This window comes from Falco biarmicus, chromosome 1 (assembly GCF_023638135.1).
Source record: "Falco biarmicus isolate bFalBia1 chromosome 1, bFalBia1.pri, whole genome shotgun sequence".
Taxonomy (NCBI): Eukaryota; Metazoa; Chordata; class Aves; order Falconiformes; family Falconidae; genus Falco; species Falco biarmicus.
In genome coordinates this window covers 92,592,108-92,606,867 of record NC_079288.1, presented here as the reverse complement: position 1 = coordinate 92,606,867, position 14,760 = coordinate 92,592,108, and the positions used below count along the sequence as shown (strand labels likewise).

At 36.2% G+C, this 14,760-nt stretch overlaps 1 protein-coding gene across 7 annotated transcripts in view; it reads left to right on the top strand.

The window, feature by feature from the left end:
• The window catches only part of LCORL (ligand dependent nuclear receptor corepressor like), an 85,628-nt gene extending 71,253 nt beyond the window's left edge, over window positions 1-14,375 (top strand). For all 7 annotated transcript variants that reach the window (XM_056348495.1, XM_056348486.1, XM_056348445.1 and 4 more), the window contains one exon: window positions 13,488-14,375. In XM_056348495.1, coding sequence (XP_056204470.1) covers window positions 13,488-13,501 — 14 coding nt within the window. In that variant the 3' untranslated portion in view covers window positions 13,502-14,375. The remainder of the gene's footprint in view (window positions 1-13,487) is intronic.
• Window positions 14,376-14,760: the final 385 nt, after the last annotated feature.

Genomic DNA, 14,760 nt, shown 5'->3' with positions numbered 1-14,760 from the left:
TGTATACTTTATTTCTTTTGTGCTTTATGTAATATATGAAGCTCTTCATATTTAGTTCATTCAATGTAACTCTGCTTTTCTTAAGTACAACATTTTTTATCTTTAGTCTATTATTTTGTATTTTATTTCACTGATTTGGGGCCAAACTCAACATAAAAAACTTGGTTTTAAGAAGTTAAAACCTTGACACAAGATTGCTATAAAAAAGCTAGAACTAGAAAAGGAAAGGGTAACATCTCTCTGTTCCTTTTTTGCAAATGAAGACAGAGCTCTCTCATACTTTTATTTCATATTTTTGACTGTAGTTGAGAAAATTTTGGATTCAAACTATATTAATCTTTAAACTTTTTCTTGCTATGGCAATGTAAGACCTATTACTGTGATATGGTCTCATGTTAGTTTTAATTGGGACTCAATTTTATTTACCTGATAACTTTCTTCGTTTAGTTTTGTATCTTTAGGAAATCTGATAACTGTTTTGATATTTTACATTGTTTCATTTACAATTTTTGTTATTTTCCCTTTTACTCATAGTTTCTCATATCAGTCGTTGTCTTTAGAAAAGATATGATAGAAAGTTCATTGATAAAGGAAATGTTAAAAACCAAAGAATTATGATTCTGGATTTTTCTCCACACTTGAAACCCTGAATCTTTTTTCAGGGTTCTCTTGTGGTATCAGGATTGTCTGGTATAGAAATGGATGTCTTGTTTTGGCATGTTGATTCAACATTGTATACTGTCTGCACTAGCCAAGGAAATCATATAAACATTTTTAGTATCTGTATACCTACAGGCTAAAAAGAAGGTACATGATTTCTAGCTGTGCATGCAGGTGTTTTCAAACATAATTCCTGCATCTGGAAGTTCAGTGCACATGAAAACATCATTATTCATTTGTATGTTCTTTGGACTCTATTTTTGTTGGTGTGATATCATAAATTATATCATTGTTCCATTGTCATGCTTGAAATGTTCTTACATACACATTTATGGTCAACATTTGAAGTTTTTCTTCCAAGTTTTACTGATCTTGGTGTCTGACCGAATATTCTTGAAAGAGGGAGGTGGTGTGATGCTGTTTTATTGCAAAGCACTGTGGCAGGTAGGCAGAATATTAGTATCAAATTTTTATGTATATTCAGTTTTTGTTAAAATGTGCAAGTGGGAATAAAGCATTGAGTTCTTGCAGCTCAAGGTAGTATCAAGCAACTGGAACTAGCCATTTACTCATGGTAGTAATAGAAGAGAATTAATCACTTTTTCATATTGCCTGTTTTTTTCAAGATAAGGTGGATGGTAGACATATTGGTCCATATGCTGTTTGTTACTACTTGACTTTTGAACTGTTGCTTCATCAATGCATTTGATGTATGATGGGCAGTTTCTTTTTACTGTAAATCTATGTTCTGACCACTTTTATTTCTTTAGCTCCACTGAAACATTATTACTCGCTGTGGTGGCAAGCAAAATTACGTAAGCATGTTTTTGGGAAAGCATTTATCTTTTCTTTCCATAAGAGTGATTCAGTGTGTTTCCTTATAAGACTAAAGATCCCACTTGCATGACTTGGCCAAAAGGCTTCAAGAGAGCCAAGCTAAAATAAGAGAAACTGTTATCCAACAATAAAATGGGACACTGTAAAAGACTCCATATTAGGAACTTACAATGTACTGAATATTTTTAAAACCTACTTGAGAGGGTGTGGATTTATCACATGCAAAGGAGGCTGCTGTGGACCTACTACAGTAGCAAGCAGTACTACATCCTGTGATGATATGACATACCTGTTTATTTACCCTTCGTATCAAGGTGGGAGCTCACGTAGAAAAGCTTTTAAAAATCAATTCCAATCACTTCAAGCTAGGATACTTTCTTCATCTAAAATGAACCTCTTCATTTTCTCCCTTATTATTTGGCTTTTCTTCAAGTAGTCTGGAGTTTTAGAAGAAAATCTATTGTATTTGTTGGCAGAGAATATAAATATTCAATTTCAATTTTTCTTTTCATTCTTCTTAGAAAGACTTTCCTTCCTTTAATTCCTCTTTCACTTAATCAAAAGATAGTTGTAGTCTGTCCTTTGACGACAACACCTTCAGATTTTCAAGCCAAATACAATGCCGCATTTATTCACTCTTTATCCTTTTGCTAGCGGTATCCTTTTGTTTTGCTGTAATGTCACAGTTGTGCCTTAAAGATATTTAAACAGGATTTGAGACTAATAGAAATGTTTTGTTATTTTGGAGTATTTCAGGAGGAAGTCTAAACGTTTGTTTGCAGGGCTTTACAAAGTGGTGCTAAATTTATTCATTTATCTGAAATTCTGTTTCAAATGTAGGTAAACATTGAGTAGCTGTTAGAAATTATATTTCGTTTCTTATGTTCCTTCTTCCTTATATTCATTTGGTAACTGGATATTAATTTAATACAAATAAGACATTTGCCATATTTTAAGAACAGCTTTTTTTTTTTTACCATAAGGCTTTTTTAATCTGGTGTTTCCTATGGTCAACATCAAAAAGAAAGACTCTCTGCCCTTTAAAACGGCCTTGAATCTTGAGTGTTCCCTAGCAGGCTGTTTCTGAAAGCTGTTCACAGCCTTCAGGTTCTAATTAAGCCAGCTATTTTTACAACAGTCCGCAACTAATTAGATGGATGTATCTGAATGGAAATTGTTTTATATGGGACACCCAAGATTTTAAGAGCAGCATTTGGCATTCACGTGCACTCACCACGACATCACCGCTTGATGGTATTTGTGTACAGCGGTATACCGCTGTGGTGGTGTCATGCTTGTGGCTTCAATGCAATAGAAACCCTGGTGGTATTCTCGTGCCTAATCTAGCAAAGAAAGTTGATGGAGTCGTCATTAACATAGTTTACTTCACGGTTATTTAAAAGATATTATTAGATATTTTTTATTAGAAAATGTTAGGAAATGTTTGGAAAATGTTTTATTATTAGAAAATGTTTGGAAACCCAATTTGCGTTTTTTAAAAATAGAAGTATATGGAAATGTATGATTTATAGACCTGTACCTATATATGTATTTGTATAGGGATATGCGCTACCTGTGAACTGAGAACATTTCTAATGTACCAATTTAAGTACCTATATGTGAAATACTGCAAATAGAACCTAGACTGAGGTCCCAATTTAGAAGTTAATTAGCATTTTTAAATTACTTTGTTGTTTGCAAGGATTTTTTTTAATAGTGCCTTATAAAAAGCTAGACAATAAAATAGAAATTTCACTGCTAGTCAAATGAAGTATTGAAATTATTGTAACTGAGCAGTAATTAAAATATACTCCACACATTTTTGTCAGGTTCCTAGTCAGTTTATGACTCAAAATAATATTTTGATAAGTTGCAGTATACGTTGATAAAATAATGCTGATCTTGAGACACATCTCTTTCCGTCTTCTCCTTTCAATGCATAAGGTATCGTCTTGAGTTACTTCAGTTTTCGTATCTCCTTCATCTGCTATTTCTTTTTCCTCCTTATTGGATTGCCGGCTTTCAGCCGACTGACTTGTTTTCTCATCTAAATGCTCACTTATTTTTTTTCTCAATGTATAATTTTTGTCAACATTATTTTTTATCTTACTCGCTTTAATAAGTCAGACTAGCTATGTTTTCCCTGCAGATTTCTGCATTTTTTTTTTTTTTTCTCCCTTATAGAAGCATAGAAAGTGTGCATACTTTTTCAGGGAAGCTGATGAGGGCAAAAAGGGTGTCTAACTGCTTCTCATAACAGGTTAGCTCCCATAATGAAAATTACACTGTTGTCATTGACTATCTCTTCCCATGTGAGCTACCCCACTGCTTTTTATATGTCATGATACATGTAATTTTACAGCAATATAGCATTGATTTGTGCTTCATATGTGATCCGCTGTAGCCACCTATGCCTTTGTTAAAGAACTGCCTAACCCGCATTAGTACTTTGTCATGGTCCCTGCTGAACTGTTGTTTATTTCATGCCATTGCTTTTATTATTTTATCCACACCCATGTCTGAACCGCTTCTCAGACCATTCAGACCATTACACTGTAGTGGTTCCACACGCATCTGCATCCTCTCTTCATACTTTGCTCTCCTTTAGTACCAAACTTTAATTGATTCTCAGATCATGCATCAGCTTTCTTTTTTCCCAATCTCTCTGCTTATGAGTGCCAAAGCATACTCTGCAGAGCGCTGCAGGACGAGCACAGCCCAGTTGCGTTCCCTTTGCTGCTTACTGCATATTTGTCATTGTGTACTTATGCCAGTCCATAGTATCTCTTATACATGATAAGAGATTTATTAATACCATATGAGCAAGGTGTCAGTCAGCCTTTGTCATAGATTTCTTCACCACCACCACCCAGGTATGGAACTTCTTTTCTAAATAGGCATGCTTACTTTTTAATCCACTTTTTCTTATTGAAGACCAGGGTTTGTTTTGGTTTGTTTTTTTCCCTACAGTGTAAAGATCTTTATCTTTTCCAAAATCAGGATGTATAAACAGACTTTTGTCTTCCTAGCTCCATGCTTTTGGACCAACAGCTCTGGCCACTTTATAGTTCTGGAAAAGTTACTGTTTCTGTGCCCATTCGCATGGCAAATTGCATGTTCTGCTCTTGTGGAACAGGTCATGGAATTTATATTTCTCTTTCCTTTTTTTTTATAACTGAAGGAAGGAGATGTTTTTCTGATGCTGATTTCTCTCATGTTCTAGACATCAGTAAGGCTGCTCTGATTATTCTTCAATGTTCTTTGGAGTAGTAATAATAGCATCTCTTGCTCTACTAAGAGAAGTAAATCTTTAGAGAAACGTCTTGCTTTGTGCAGACCTAAGCTTTTTTTTCCTCTATTATTTTGTTTGGTCTTGCCAATTTGACAGATTTTATTGTCTTTTTTTTTTGCTCAGCAGCAGAAATTCACCTGACTTATGTCTGCATTCAGCTAATTAATTCAGAAATTAAATTTAGAAGGAGTTTCACAAACTTCTTTCAGTGGGTATGCCAACTTACCTACTCTCCATCCTCTACTTACTGCTGCATGTTCCTTTCTGTCTCCACTTCTAAGCATACGGGAAAGGAATCTAGGCTTCTGTCTTTTATCATGTTTATCTCTAAGTGGGGCAGGTATCTTAACTTGGCTGCAGCACTTTCTTCAGTGATAATTGACTTTAGACCTGCTTTTCTTTCTGCATGCCTGCCAGTGGAAATGGCCTTGATTTAACATTAGCTTAGGAATTAAAATCCTTTCAAAAGCATAAGCCTATGTATTTTTATTTGGTTTTGAATGTTTTCTCTCAGTTGTCAAGACATTAGTGAGTAACGTGACTACGCTGATGTTTTTCAAAGCAGGTCTTATGTAGGTATTGTTATTCTTTGTTTTCATTTTGCAGCTCAGGGTAGAATATTTCCAAATTGTGGTCCTGCTAGGAATGAGAATAATAAGACTTTCACGTTTCACATTAAAATACATGCATATATAAAAATTAAGATTATTAAGGGGGGTCAGTCTTTTCAGGTGGATCTTGTCACAGGTTCCTATTATTGAAGGTGCAGACTGCACAAATACGCAGAGATTATACTTGATATTTTACTGATACAGGCTTGCCCTCAAAGTTGTCTATTTCAAACTATTGAAATCTTGATTATTTGCTTCAAAAAACGGATTATTTTTCTGTACGTGAAATGGAAGCCTAGTTGAAAAATTCCTATCTAGAAGCTGTAAGAATACCACGTGATATTTTTCTTAATTAAAAAAAAAAAACAAACCACAAAACTTATTCTCACTTGGTGGTGCTGGTGCTCTTTTATCTATGTCACGTTTTCCATTTGGAAGGGAGGCTAAATTTTTTTGGGGAAAAGTACTTAAAGTTAGGTTTCAGTGTTTTTATTGGGGTACTTAGTCTAAATTTCAAAACATTCAGTAGCAATAATTTCAGAAATTTATTTACAATACAAGTAAAGATTTAAAAGCTATACTGAAGGTATCCATTCTTAAAATTGTGGTGGTTGTTGATACCTGTCTTTCTAGTTTGAAGTTCTTGAGATGTGTGTTTGAAGAAATTCTTCTCAATATCAGATTTGTTGCTGAGACATTCATATTTATCAGTTTACTACTCACAGCTGTTTTTAAATTATATTTAAGTAGTAGAAATCTCAGAAAAGGAAGTGACTTATTTGCAAATTATTGTTTGACCTTCCGTAACTCAGAAGTCTGGTGGGTTATAAACCACCCAGGGACTCTCATCATATTTATTAGATGATCTCCCTCCATAACATAATTGCATTTCTAATGTCAAAAAACTATTATGAATTAAAGATACAAGATTAATCCAGCTCAATGACAACATTTACGTAGCTGCATTTATCACTGTGTTGAGATGGTGGCATTCTGTTTCCTCTGAGAACAGCCCAAACCAGCATACATAGTTCTGAACCTCCAAGCCTTAGTCTTACTGTACTTTGTTCAAAACCATTTTTAATTATGATTAACTAGAATACAAATAGCAAAACCTTTTTTCTGTTATAGTATGTTTCTAGGGTAAATACAACAGTAGTCATCTGCACAACAGGTGTTTAGGGTTTTTTTTTTATTTATTTGCATGCTACTAAATTCTAGTAATGCTTAGAAATTAGGCAGTTTTCTTTGATGGAACTGATGATCAGAGGCAGACTTGTTTCATGAAGGTGCCTAGTTGCTAAGAATTAAATTTGTTCATCATCAAATTAATGATGCTTCCTTACAACTGTTAGATTCTTAGCTGGTTTTTGTTTCCAAGATCTTGAAGACAGTATTCTATGAACAATATGAGATCATAAGAGCATTTTTTTCTTTAACAGGTTTAATACTATCAGCACTAGAAAAAGATGCCCTAAAATTTTTATCACTTCTTCATGCCCATTTCAGTGACAGCTTACATTTATATTTTGTTTCCTTGTGCTTTAAGAACCCTGTGCTTTCTGTGAACTGCTAAATAATCTGTATTACTACAAAACATAAGGACTCTTGTCCAAAAGATCACATTTCTAAATAACTTTATCAGGCTGCTTTAAATAATTATAACATTAAAGGGGGCAGGAATGTTGTCTATATTTAAACTTGTCAACATACACTCAAATCCGTCCTGTATTTTGGGGAGAATGTTCATTAGCACTGAGCTCTGTACTTCCATGGCTGCGCAAGTCTGATGAACTTCTTTCTTCCCACCCACCCCCACCCCTCCAATACTTGTTTCAGTTCTCAATTTCTGCAGTGAAGTTGCAATTTAAACCTTTTATGTTGCCTGTGATCTATTATGTTTGAGGGAATGAGAATATTTGCTGTAGCTGACTGGTTTGGGGGAGAAAGTCACGTTATTTCTATGACTGCACTCTGAAACTGTTGTCATCTATTCCACTTGACAAACTTTCACCTGAAAATGCATAAAATATGCTGTTTGGTTTTGCTGTTCTGCTGTGTTCTTTGAAGATGAATTAGTGATGTAAAAGGTGCAACAAACATCCACTGCTATATAATTTTGCCTCAGTGCAAATTAAAGTTTCAACAGTGTGTGGATATTTCAATATATAGCTTCAGGAAATAGCTACCAGTAAGTAAGCCTCTTTCCCTGATGTGCCACAAGTTCTCAGCAAATTCTTACTAGCCTCTTCTAGTTATCTTTCTCATATATTTTGTATGCATTTCATTCCTATTTCCTTTCTTCTTCCCACTTTTTTTTTTTCCCCCTCAAACCAAGAAAACATTTCTGAGGTAGTATGAAGAGCAAAAGAAACTTTTCTACCATAATGTCAGGTGGGACTGTGACTGGTTCTGACGCCTCAGCCTGTCTTTTTGTCTCAATTCAGTTCACCTTCTGTCTTGATTCTGTCTTGTGTACTGATTTATTTGTCTTAGTAGTCCAGATTTTTCAGACTCTCTGGATATTGCTTATCTCCCCAGCTCCATCTATTTCCAGAGCATTTCTTTCTCTCTCTCTCTCTGATTCCCAAATAGGATTCCATCCACTCAGCTGAAAACTATTATTTCTTATTACAATGAGAATCCCTTTGAGAAACAGTAATGAGACATTTAAAAATTTATTTGTAGATTTCTTTGTTGTTGCTTTTTAGCATTGTGGAAAGATGAGTTTAAATTTTAGAGACAGCAAATCTGACTGTGTGTGCTCAGTTTACTTGAATTTCAATGTATGTTGCATTATCAAATCAATCTCTATTGGAAAGCATGCTGAGGCTACTATAGTCATTGCAGATTTTAACCTAATACATTCCACTGTTTCCTTTTCTGGGAAATGTTTGAATAGTCTGTATAGATAAAATTGTTTTATGCTGCTAAAGTTTTACTATTTCTACTCAGTGTTTTTGAAACCTTTCTGTAAAAGCCTCAAATCAGTGCAGTGTATCACAAATGATCTTATACTTTCCAAGCTATCAACCTGCACATCATTGATGGAGGTGTGTAACAAGTGCAATTTGCAGAATTTTTGTCAGACAGGAGGGTTAAAACCAGTCTGACATAGCTCTTAGCTAGGTGGGGACATTTTTATCTGTAAGTGTTGCAAAAGATTTAGAGAAATATAACCCTATAGTGGTACTTTCGTAGTCATTTTTCAGCATACAAACACACAACATTTGATGGTAATCTTTTTGATAGGAAGTGCAGAGGAGTCACCCAACAGATAAAAAACACTTATCCCTATCCCTACTTTTTGTGCATGGCCTTGACTTGTCGCAGACACAGATTAACTCAGCAAATGTATGGACTTAAGCTAGCCAGATGTTTTTTTTTAACTTTGTCATTTTCATAGAACAGGTGTCAAATTCCTGTTTTTCCTGAAGAACGCAGATCCAAACTGCACAGAAAATAAGCAGCTCAAAGAATATTATTTTTATTTTCATGCTTGTCAGCCTGTCAACTTATACAGTATTGTTTTCACATCCTGCTATTAAAAATCAGTATTTCTGTTATCATAACAATGACTTGGTAAAACTAGAGAAAGAAACGCAATATTTCACAAAGAAATACTTGTATTCAAGCAATTTTAACTGGAAGTGTGGAAAAGGGCAGGGTTTTCTTTAGCTTTTGGGGAGCAAGGAAAGGCCCCTTGTTGCTTGCTTTAGTAGAAGGTTGAATTCAAAGACCATTTTATTTTAATTCCTTTTGCTTTAATGATGGGAGGAAATTTCTGTGGGAAGAGATGATCCTTTTAGGTCCTAGCAGGCCTGGAGACTTAACCACACGTAGGGTTGTCTGCTTAGCCAGGGGAGACTAGATACAGGACTTCACAGTCCATCAGTATTATTCTGATTTGGCTACAGTGATTTGTTAAAGTAACAGGCAATTGCCTCTTTTTCCCCTCACTGTCGAAAAGTAGTAAATTCAGAGATGATTGAGGAATGGCGATTAGGGAACTGGGAGTTGCAACATATGAAAAAAAAAAAAAAATTATCCTGGAGTCCTCACTGACAGTTTTCTAGACCCATTGGTTTTGTGTGCAACAGCATCCAAAGAAAGCCAAGAGCACATGAGGGCATCCTTAGCCTGCACTGACAAAACAGCGTGTCCTGTCACTGTACACGGCCTTGGTGTGTCCACCACAGTGTCACACCACATCGTTCTCAGTGCGGTACCTGGTGCCTCCTGCCTCTCCTGTAGGTCACATATGCTCACTCACAGTCAAAAATCTTTGTAAGACTGAAGATGCTCCTTATACAGAGCAGTTACACAGCACATGCTAAAGGACTGCAGAAACATACAACTTAGCTCCCTGAGGTGTATTTTTTTTTATTTCTATTGTTTCAGATCAAAAAGGTATACTTTTATTTCTAGATATTTTTTTTTCACTTTTACTTTCTAAGACAGTTATTGGAATCAGTTATTGTGCACTCTGAAATATGAAATCTTTTAAATTAACCTTTAAATATGTTACCAGCACTTCGAGAGTAGTTAGAGGACAAGGGCTGGTAGAGGGTAGTATATTTACAGTTGAAGAAAAGCATCTGAATTTTCAAGAAATATCACTAAAAGAACTTTTAAAAATATAAATGGTTTTCTTCTTTTTCACTGGGCTTCTAGCACTGTTGGCCTGTCTTCAAATTCCTAGTGAAAGCAAAACTATTGAATATGCCATGGCTGGAATTTATGTTCCATGTTACAGAAGCACTTGTAGCCCACTTCCACAAATCACATGGACAGAAACTGATTAACTGAGTCAATCCCAAGTGAATAAAACCAAAACAGATTATAATTGCTGGAAAAGTAAACAGATGGCTTCAGAGTTGGAAAATCTAACCTTTCTAAGAGACCATTATATAAGATTAGCGAATGCCTATTGTCTAGGAAGATAAAGGGACCTCCGTTTTCTTCCTGGTGGAAGAACTGGTAGTGGAGAACTCCAGGAGGATATTGAGCAGAGGTATTATACAGCCTAATTCCAAGCTCTACTCAAACGGGCTTCATGGCTGCTGGTGGCATCAGGCTGTAACCTGCAGTTCTTCCTGACAGGAGGGCTGCTGTATGAAGCATCTCTTTCTTTTGCTAGGAGTGCTTAATGCAGTGTGCCTCTTGTAAGCAAAGCAGAATAAAATTTAAGAGTAGAATCTATTGATAGATTTGGCTGGAGAAATTAAAACTTTCTATTTAATTTTATGCTTTAATTACATTCTGTGTTTAAAAAATACTATTTAAATACACCATTTTTGTACCTTGTTATATCAACAGCAAAAAAATAAATCACACAAGAATGAAAAGATGGAAAAACTAGGTTCTTCTTGGTTAATGAATACATTAATGCAGATCTCTAACCATATTATTTTCTACTTTATTTTTATCAATGTAAAATTTCCTAAAATACTTGAGCTTTTTATGTGGCTGTTACCTGTACTGGGGAACTGAAAGAAGACACTAACACTTTCCTATTTCTGTTTTTACGCATTCTCTTTAAAATGTGAAAGTCTCTAGTGTCCTAGGGTTCTTCTGTAAGAGGTGAATTACTGCATGGCAATTATCAGCAGGTACCTCAGTGCCAGTTTGAAACCTGTACAAAAATAAACAGTAAAGAGTAGGAAAGTCCCTCAGCTGACTACTCAGAAAGTGCTGTTTGGTTGTATTACAGCACTCTGCGTTTTCATTTGCAGTCCAAGCAAACGGGGAATTACGGTCACGATTACACCAAACCCTAGCTGTGTTACTGCTAGCAGTGGTGTTTGGAAAATGCGCCATACTGACTTAGTACAATCAATAGTTTATACACAGAAGTAACATGCCAAATCATTTGAGAAGCCTGAACCTTTAGCTTTCTCTGTCTGGCACTTGCTCAGCATTAATTCTGTATCTGCTGCTTTAAAGACAGTAGAAATGCTGTTCTTCAAAGCACGCTGCAGGTATATACTACTTCAGTTTGCCATTTCTTGATTCCCAAGGCATTTACGTTCCTTTCAGAAAACAACAGCCACCACCAAAACAGAAACAAAACACCCAACAACAACCCCCAAACAAAATAACATTCAAGCCCTATCTCTTAATTTAGCTGTTGATTATTTCTGTTAAATTTAAGTTTTGCTACCTGGCCACACCTGGAAAGCACAGAACCAGTGGGGATAAGGAAAGCTGCAACACTTCAGCCCCAGCACCATCTCATGTCTGCACTTACTAATCCGATGGTCATAAGAAAAGGCTTTGATTTTCCTCACAGCAAGTGAGGGCAAAGATTCAAGTCTGAAGAGGCTGTAACTTCAAGAAAGTAACCTTGTTGACTACAGTCTTCTCTGTCACCTGTGCTCACACTCTGTTTCCTATGTGAAGGAAAAGACCAGAGCAACAAGAGTGTGTGCAAAGCAGAAAAGAATGAAGGAAAAGGGTACAAGGCAAAAACAGGACAAAAGACAGAGGCAGGGGAATAAAAGGCACAAGGAAATGCAGGGCATGGGAGCAATAGCCCAGTTAGGGAGGGCTGGGAACGAGGGTTAATAAATCAGTAACGCCTGTTTCACTACCATGTCAGAAAGGCGTATAGCCTAGAAAGCTTGCATAAAAATGTGAAAGAATGAAAATTGTATTTCGTACGATCTGTGAAAAGTAACAGTGACTTGTCACTTCAGCTGTTACACAAGCTGTCTTTCCCTCTTGCCATGACATAGGAAAAAGTCCAACCAAAGTCAGTCACCAGTATTTGAGTAACACAAGCTACCATGTTTTAGGTTATCGTCTTATGATTACCGAATGTCCTCAGCCAGATTGTTCACCCATGCAAACACTGTACTTCAGCAGATTCAATCGTTGATAATTTACACTCAAGGCCTGTGATGAACCTGGTTTCCTGAAATGCAGCAAGTAAGAGCCATTAAGAGAGTCTTGCTGCTTAAACACTTCCTTGATAGGAGAAACTGTGCACAGGCAGTTTATAGTATGATCATTACCTCCTACCCTTAGTTAAACTACCTAGAACTTAGAACTTTAGTATCACAGTAATTAGAAATATCTCTAAAATATCTCCACCTCTGCATCATTCTTGCACTTCTTGAAATCTTTGAAAAAGATGGTGAGAAACAATGAATTGCACATAGGACGCATCACTGCAAGAGGTAGGGCAGGAAAAAAAAGGGGAAAAAATAGCAGGGGTGGAGAGGTTCAAAATTAGGATTGCCAAACTGTACCTTCTTGTCTTCTGAACGTGCACAATTACACTGCTTTAAATATTAAGGAAGAATTTATGATGAGGGTGGTGGAACGCTGGAATAGGCTGCCCAGAGAGGTGGTGGATGCCCTATCCTTGGAAACATTCAGGGTCAGGCTGAACAGGGCTCTGAGCAACCTGGGCTAGTGGAAGGTGTCCGTGCCCATGGCAGGGGGTCGGACTCGATGACCTTTAAAGGCCCCTTCCCACCCAACCCATTCTATGAGTCTGTTCTGTGGTTCTGTATGGCAACAATGAGAGTTATGACTGAATCTACACTTATGGCCTCTGCTTTGTGATCCCTACAAAAAGCTAAGTTTTTTTATCTTCTTGTAGGACTTATTTTCCTAGATCTGAAACAAAATAAAAACCTTTTATGACTGTACTAAATTAACGTCAGAAAAAAACCCAAACAAATTCTCGCCCAGTTCCTGCTCTGTGGTTTTACAGTAGTCAGCTGGATGCTATTTAAGAAGGGCCAGCCTGCAGAACACCCTTATTCCTCTGCAGAGGAATAGCACGAGCTGGAGACTGACCTAGGACAGTCTCCAAAACTTGGCAGGACCTCAGTTACTGCAATGCAAACAAGCCTGATGTCCTTTCACAACAGGGAGAACGCAGCACGGTCAGGTTCTCATCTCAGTGTTTCTGGAACATAACGCAGTAAACCAATAAAAAAAACACCCAGCAGAACACGCTCTGCCACCACCTCATCTTGCCTCTTGTCAGTTTGCTTGTTTGCAGGGGAAGAGGAAAGCATACTAAACTTTTTCTCATTTTTTTCCCTCTCCCACCCCCACTTCTTTCCTCACAGCACGCTACAAGTGAAAGTCTCGGAGCCACAGAATTCAATAGACATGAACACAGAAAATGAACATTTGAAGTCCATAAAGATGTGCCTTAATCAGCCCACTGAGTGGAATCTGAGTCTTTCAGCAGCATCTCTCGCCAGCTGTAAAGTTTTTAACCAAAATCTCAAAACTGATGAGAACAAATAGATTGCAGCTGTTCTTGCACTATTATTTTGTACATTGTTCCTGATTTTTTTTTCTGCTGAATAATAAGCATTTATTACATTGATCTTGAAATGATCTTGTGTGATTTGGCTTTATATTACTACTAGCATTATTCATTTTGATGTACTTCTTTTTTTAAATATACAGTTTCACATCTGACCATCATGAAATTCTTGCAGTACAAATTTATTATCAAAATCAGATGTTCCCCTTTAATAGTATTGTGATTTTTCTATGTTCTCTAATTATTTCCCCGATTTTATTTTTGTGCACGAAAGTTAATATATTATGTAATTTGTGGCATAGGTTACCATGTAAAGATTTATGGTAATAATAATTCAAACAAATCTGTAACAGGTGGAGACAGACTACCTTGAAGCAAAGCAGTAAAAAGGTAAATTATCCGAGATCTCCTTTGCAAAGGGATTGAAATGCATCACACCACCAGTTTGTTTCTGCAGTATGCTTTCATCTTCATTTATCTTGAGAACTTCTATGTGACAGTGTTTAATGAACATAACGTCTAAAAGGAATGCCGAGCCTGCAGGAGAATCTCTTGAAAGATTGTCATTCAACAAATCTGTATCTGCACTTTTTGAGGTTTCTGCTAAATGGTCTTTCTTCCCCTTTTGTTTTTATGAATTTATGCCTGCCACCAATTAAAATGGATGTAAATGCTCCTCCTATTTCTTTTTTTTTTTTTCCTGTGTACTTTGGAAATTCAATGTAAACACCAAAATTTTAAAGTTTAGTCAAAGTAGTAAATGGTTGTAGCTGACTACATTGTAGACATTCCATGTGTAGATCAGCTTTAGCAAGGTTCATGTAATTCATTCATCAAAACTTTATTATTAACAGAGCTATAACAAAAGTGTTAGAATAAAACCATATGATATGATTTCTCTTTCCTGGAGTCATACATTCAATAGCTAGAGTAGAGGTTTCTTAATTCAACTTCTTACAAGTCTTCTGTCCTTTTCTTGCCAAGAGCTAATTTCCTTGGAAGACACTGTTTTCTAAAACAAAGGTTTTAAGGAATCACTTAAAATTGTCATCTTACATAACAGAATG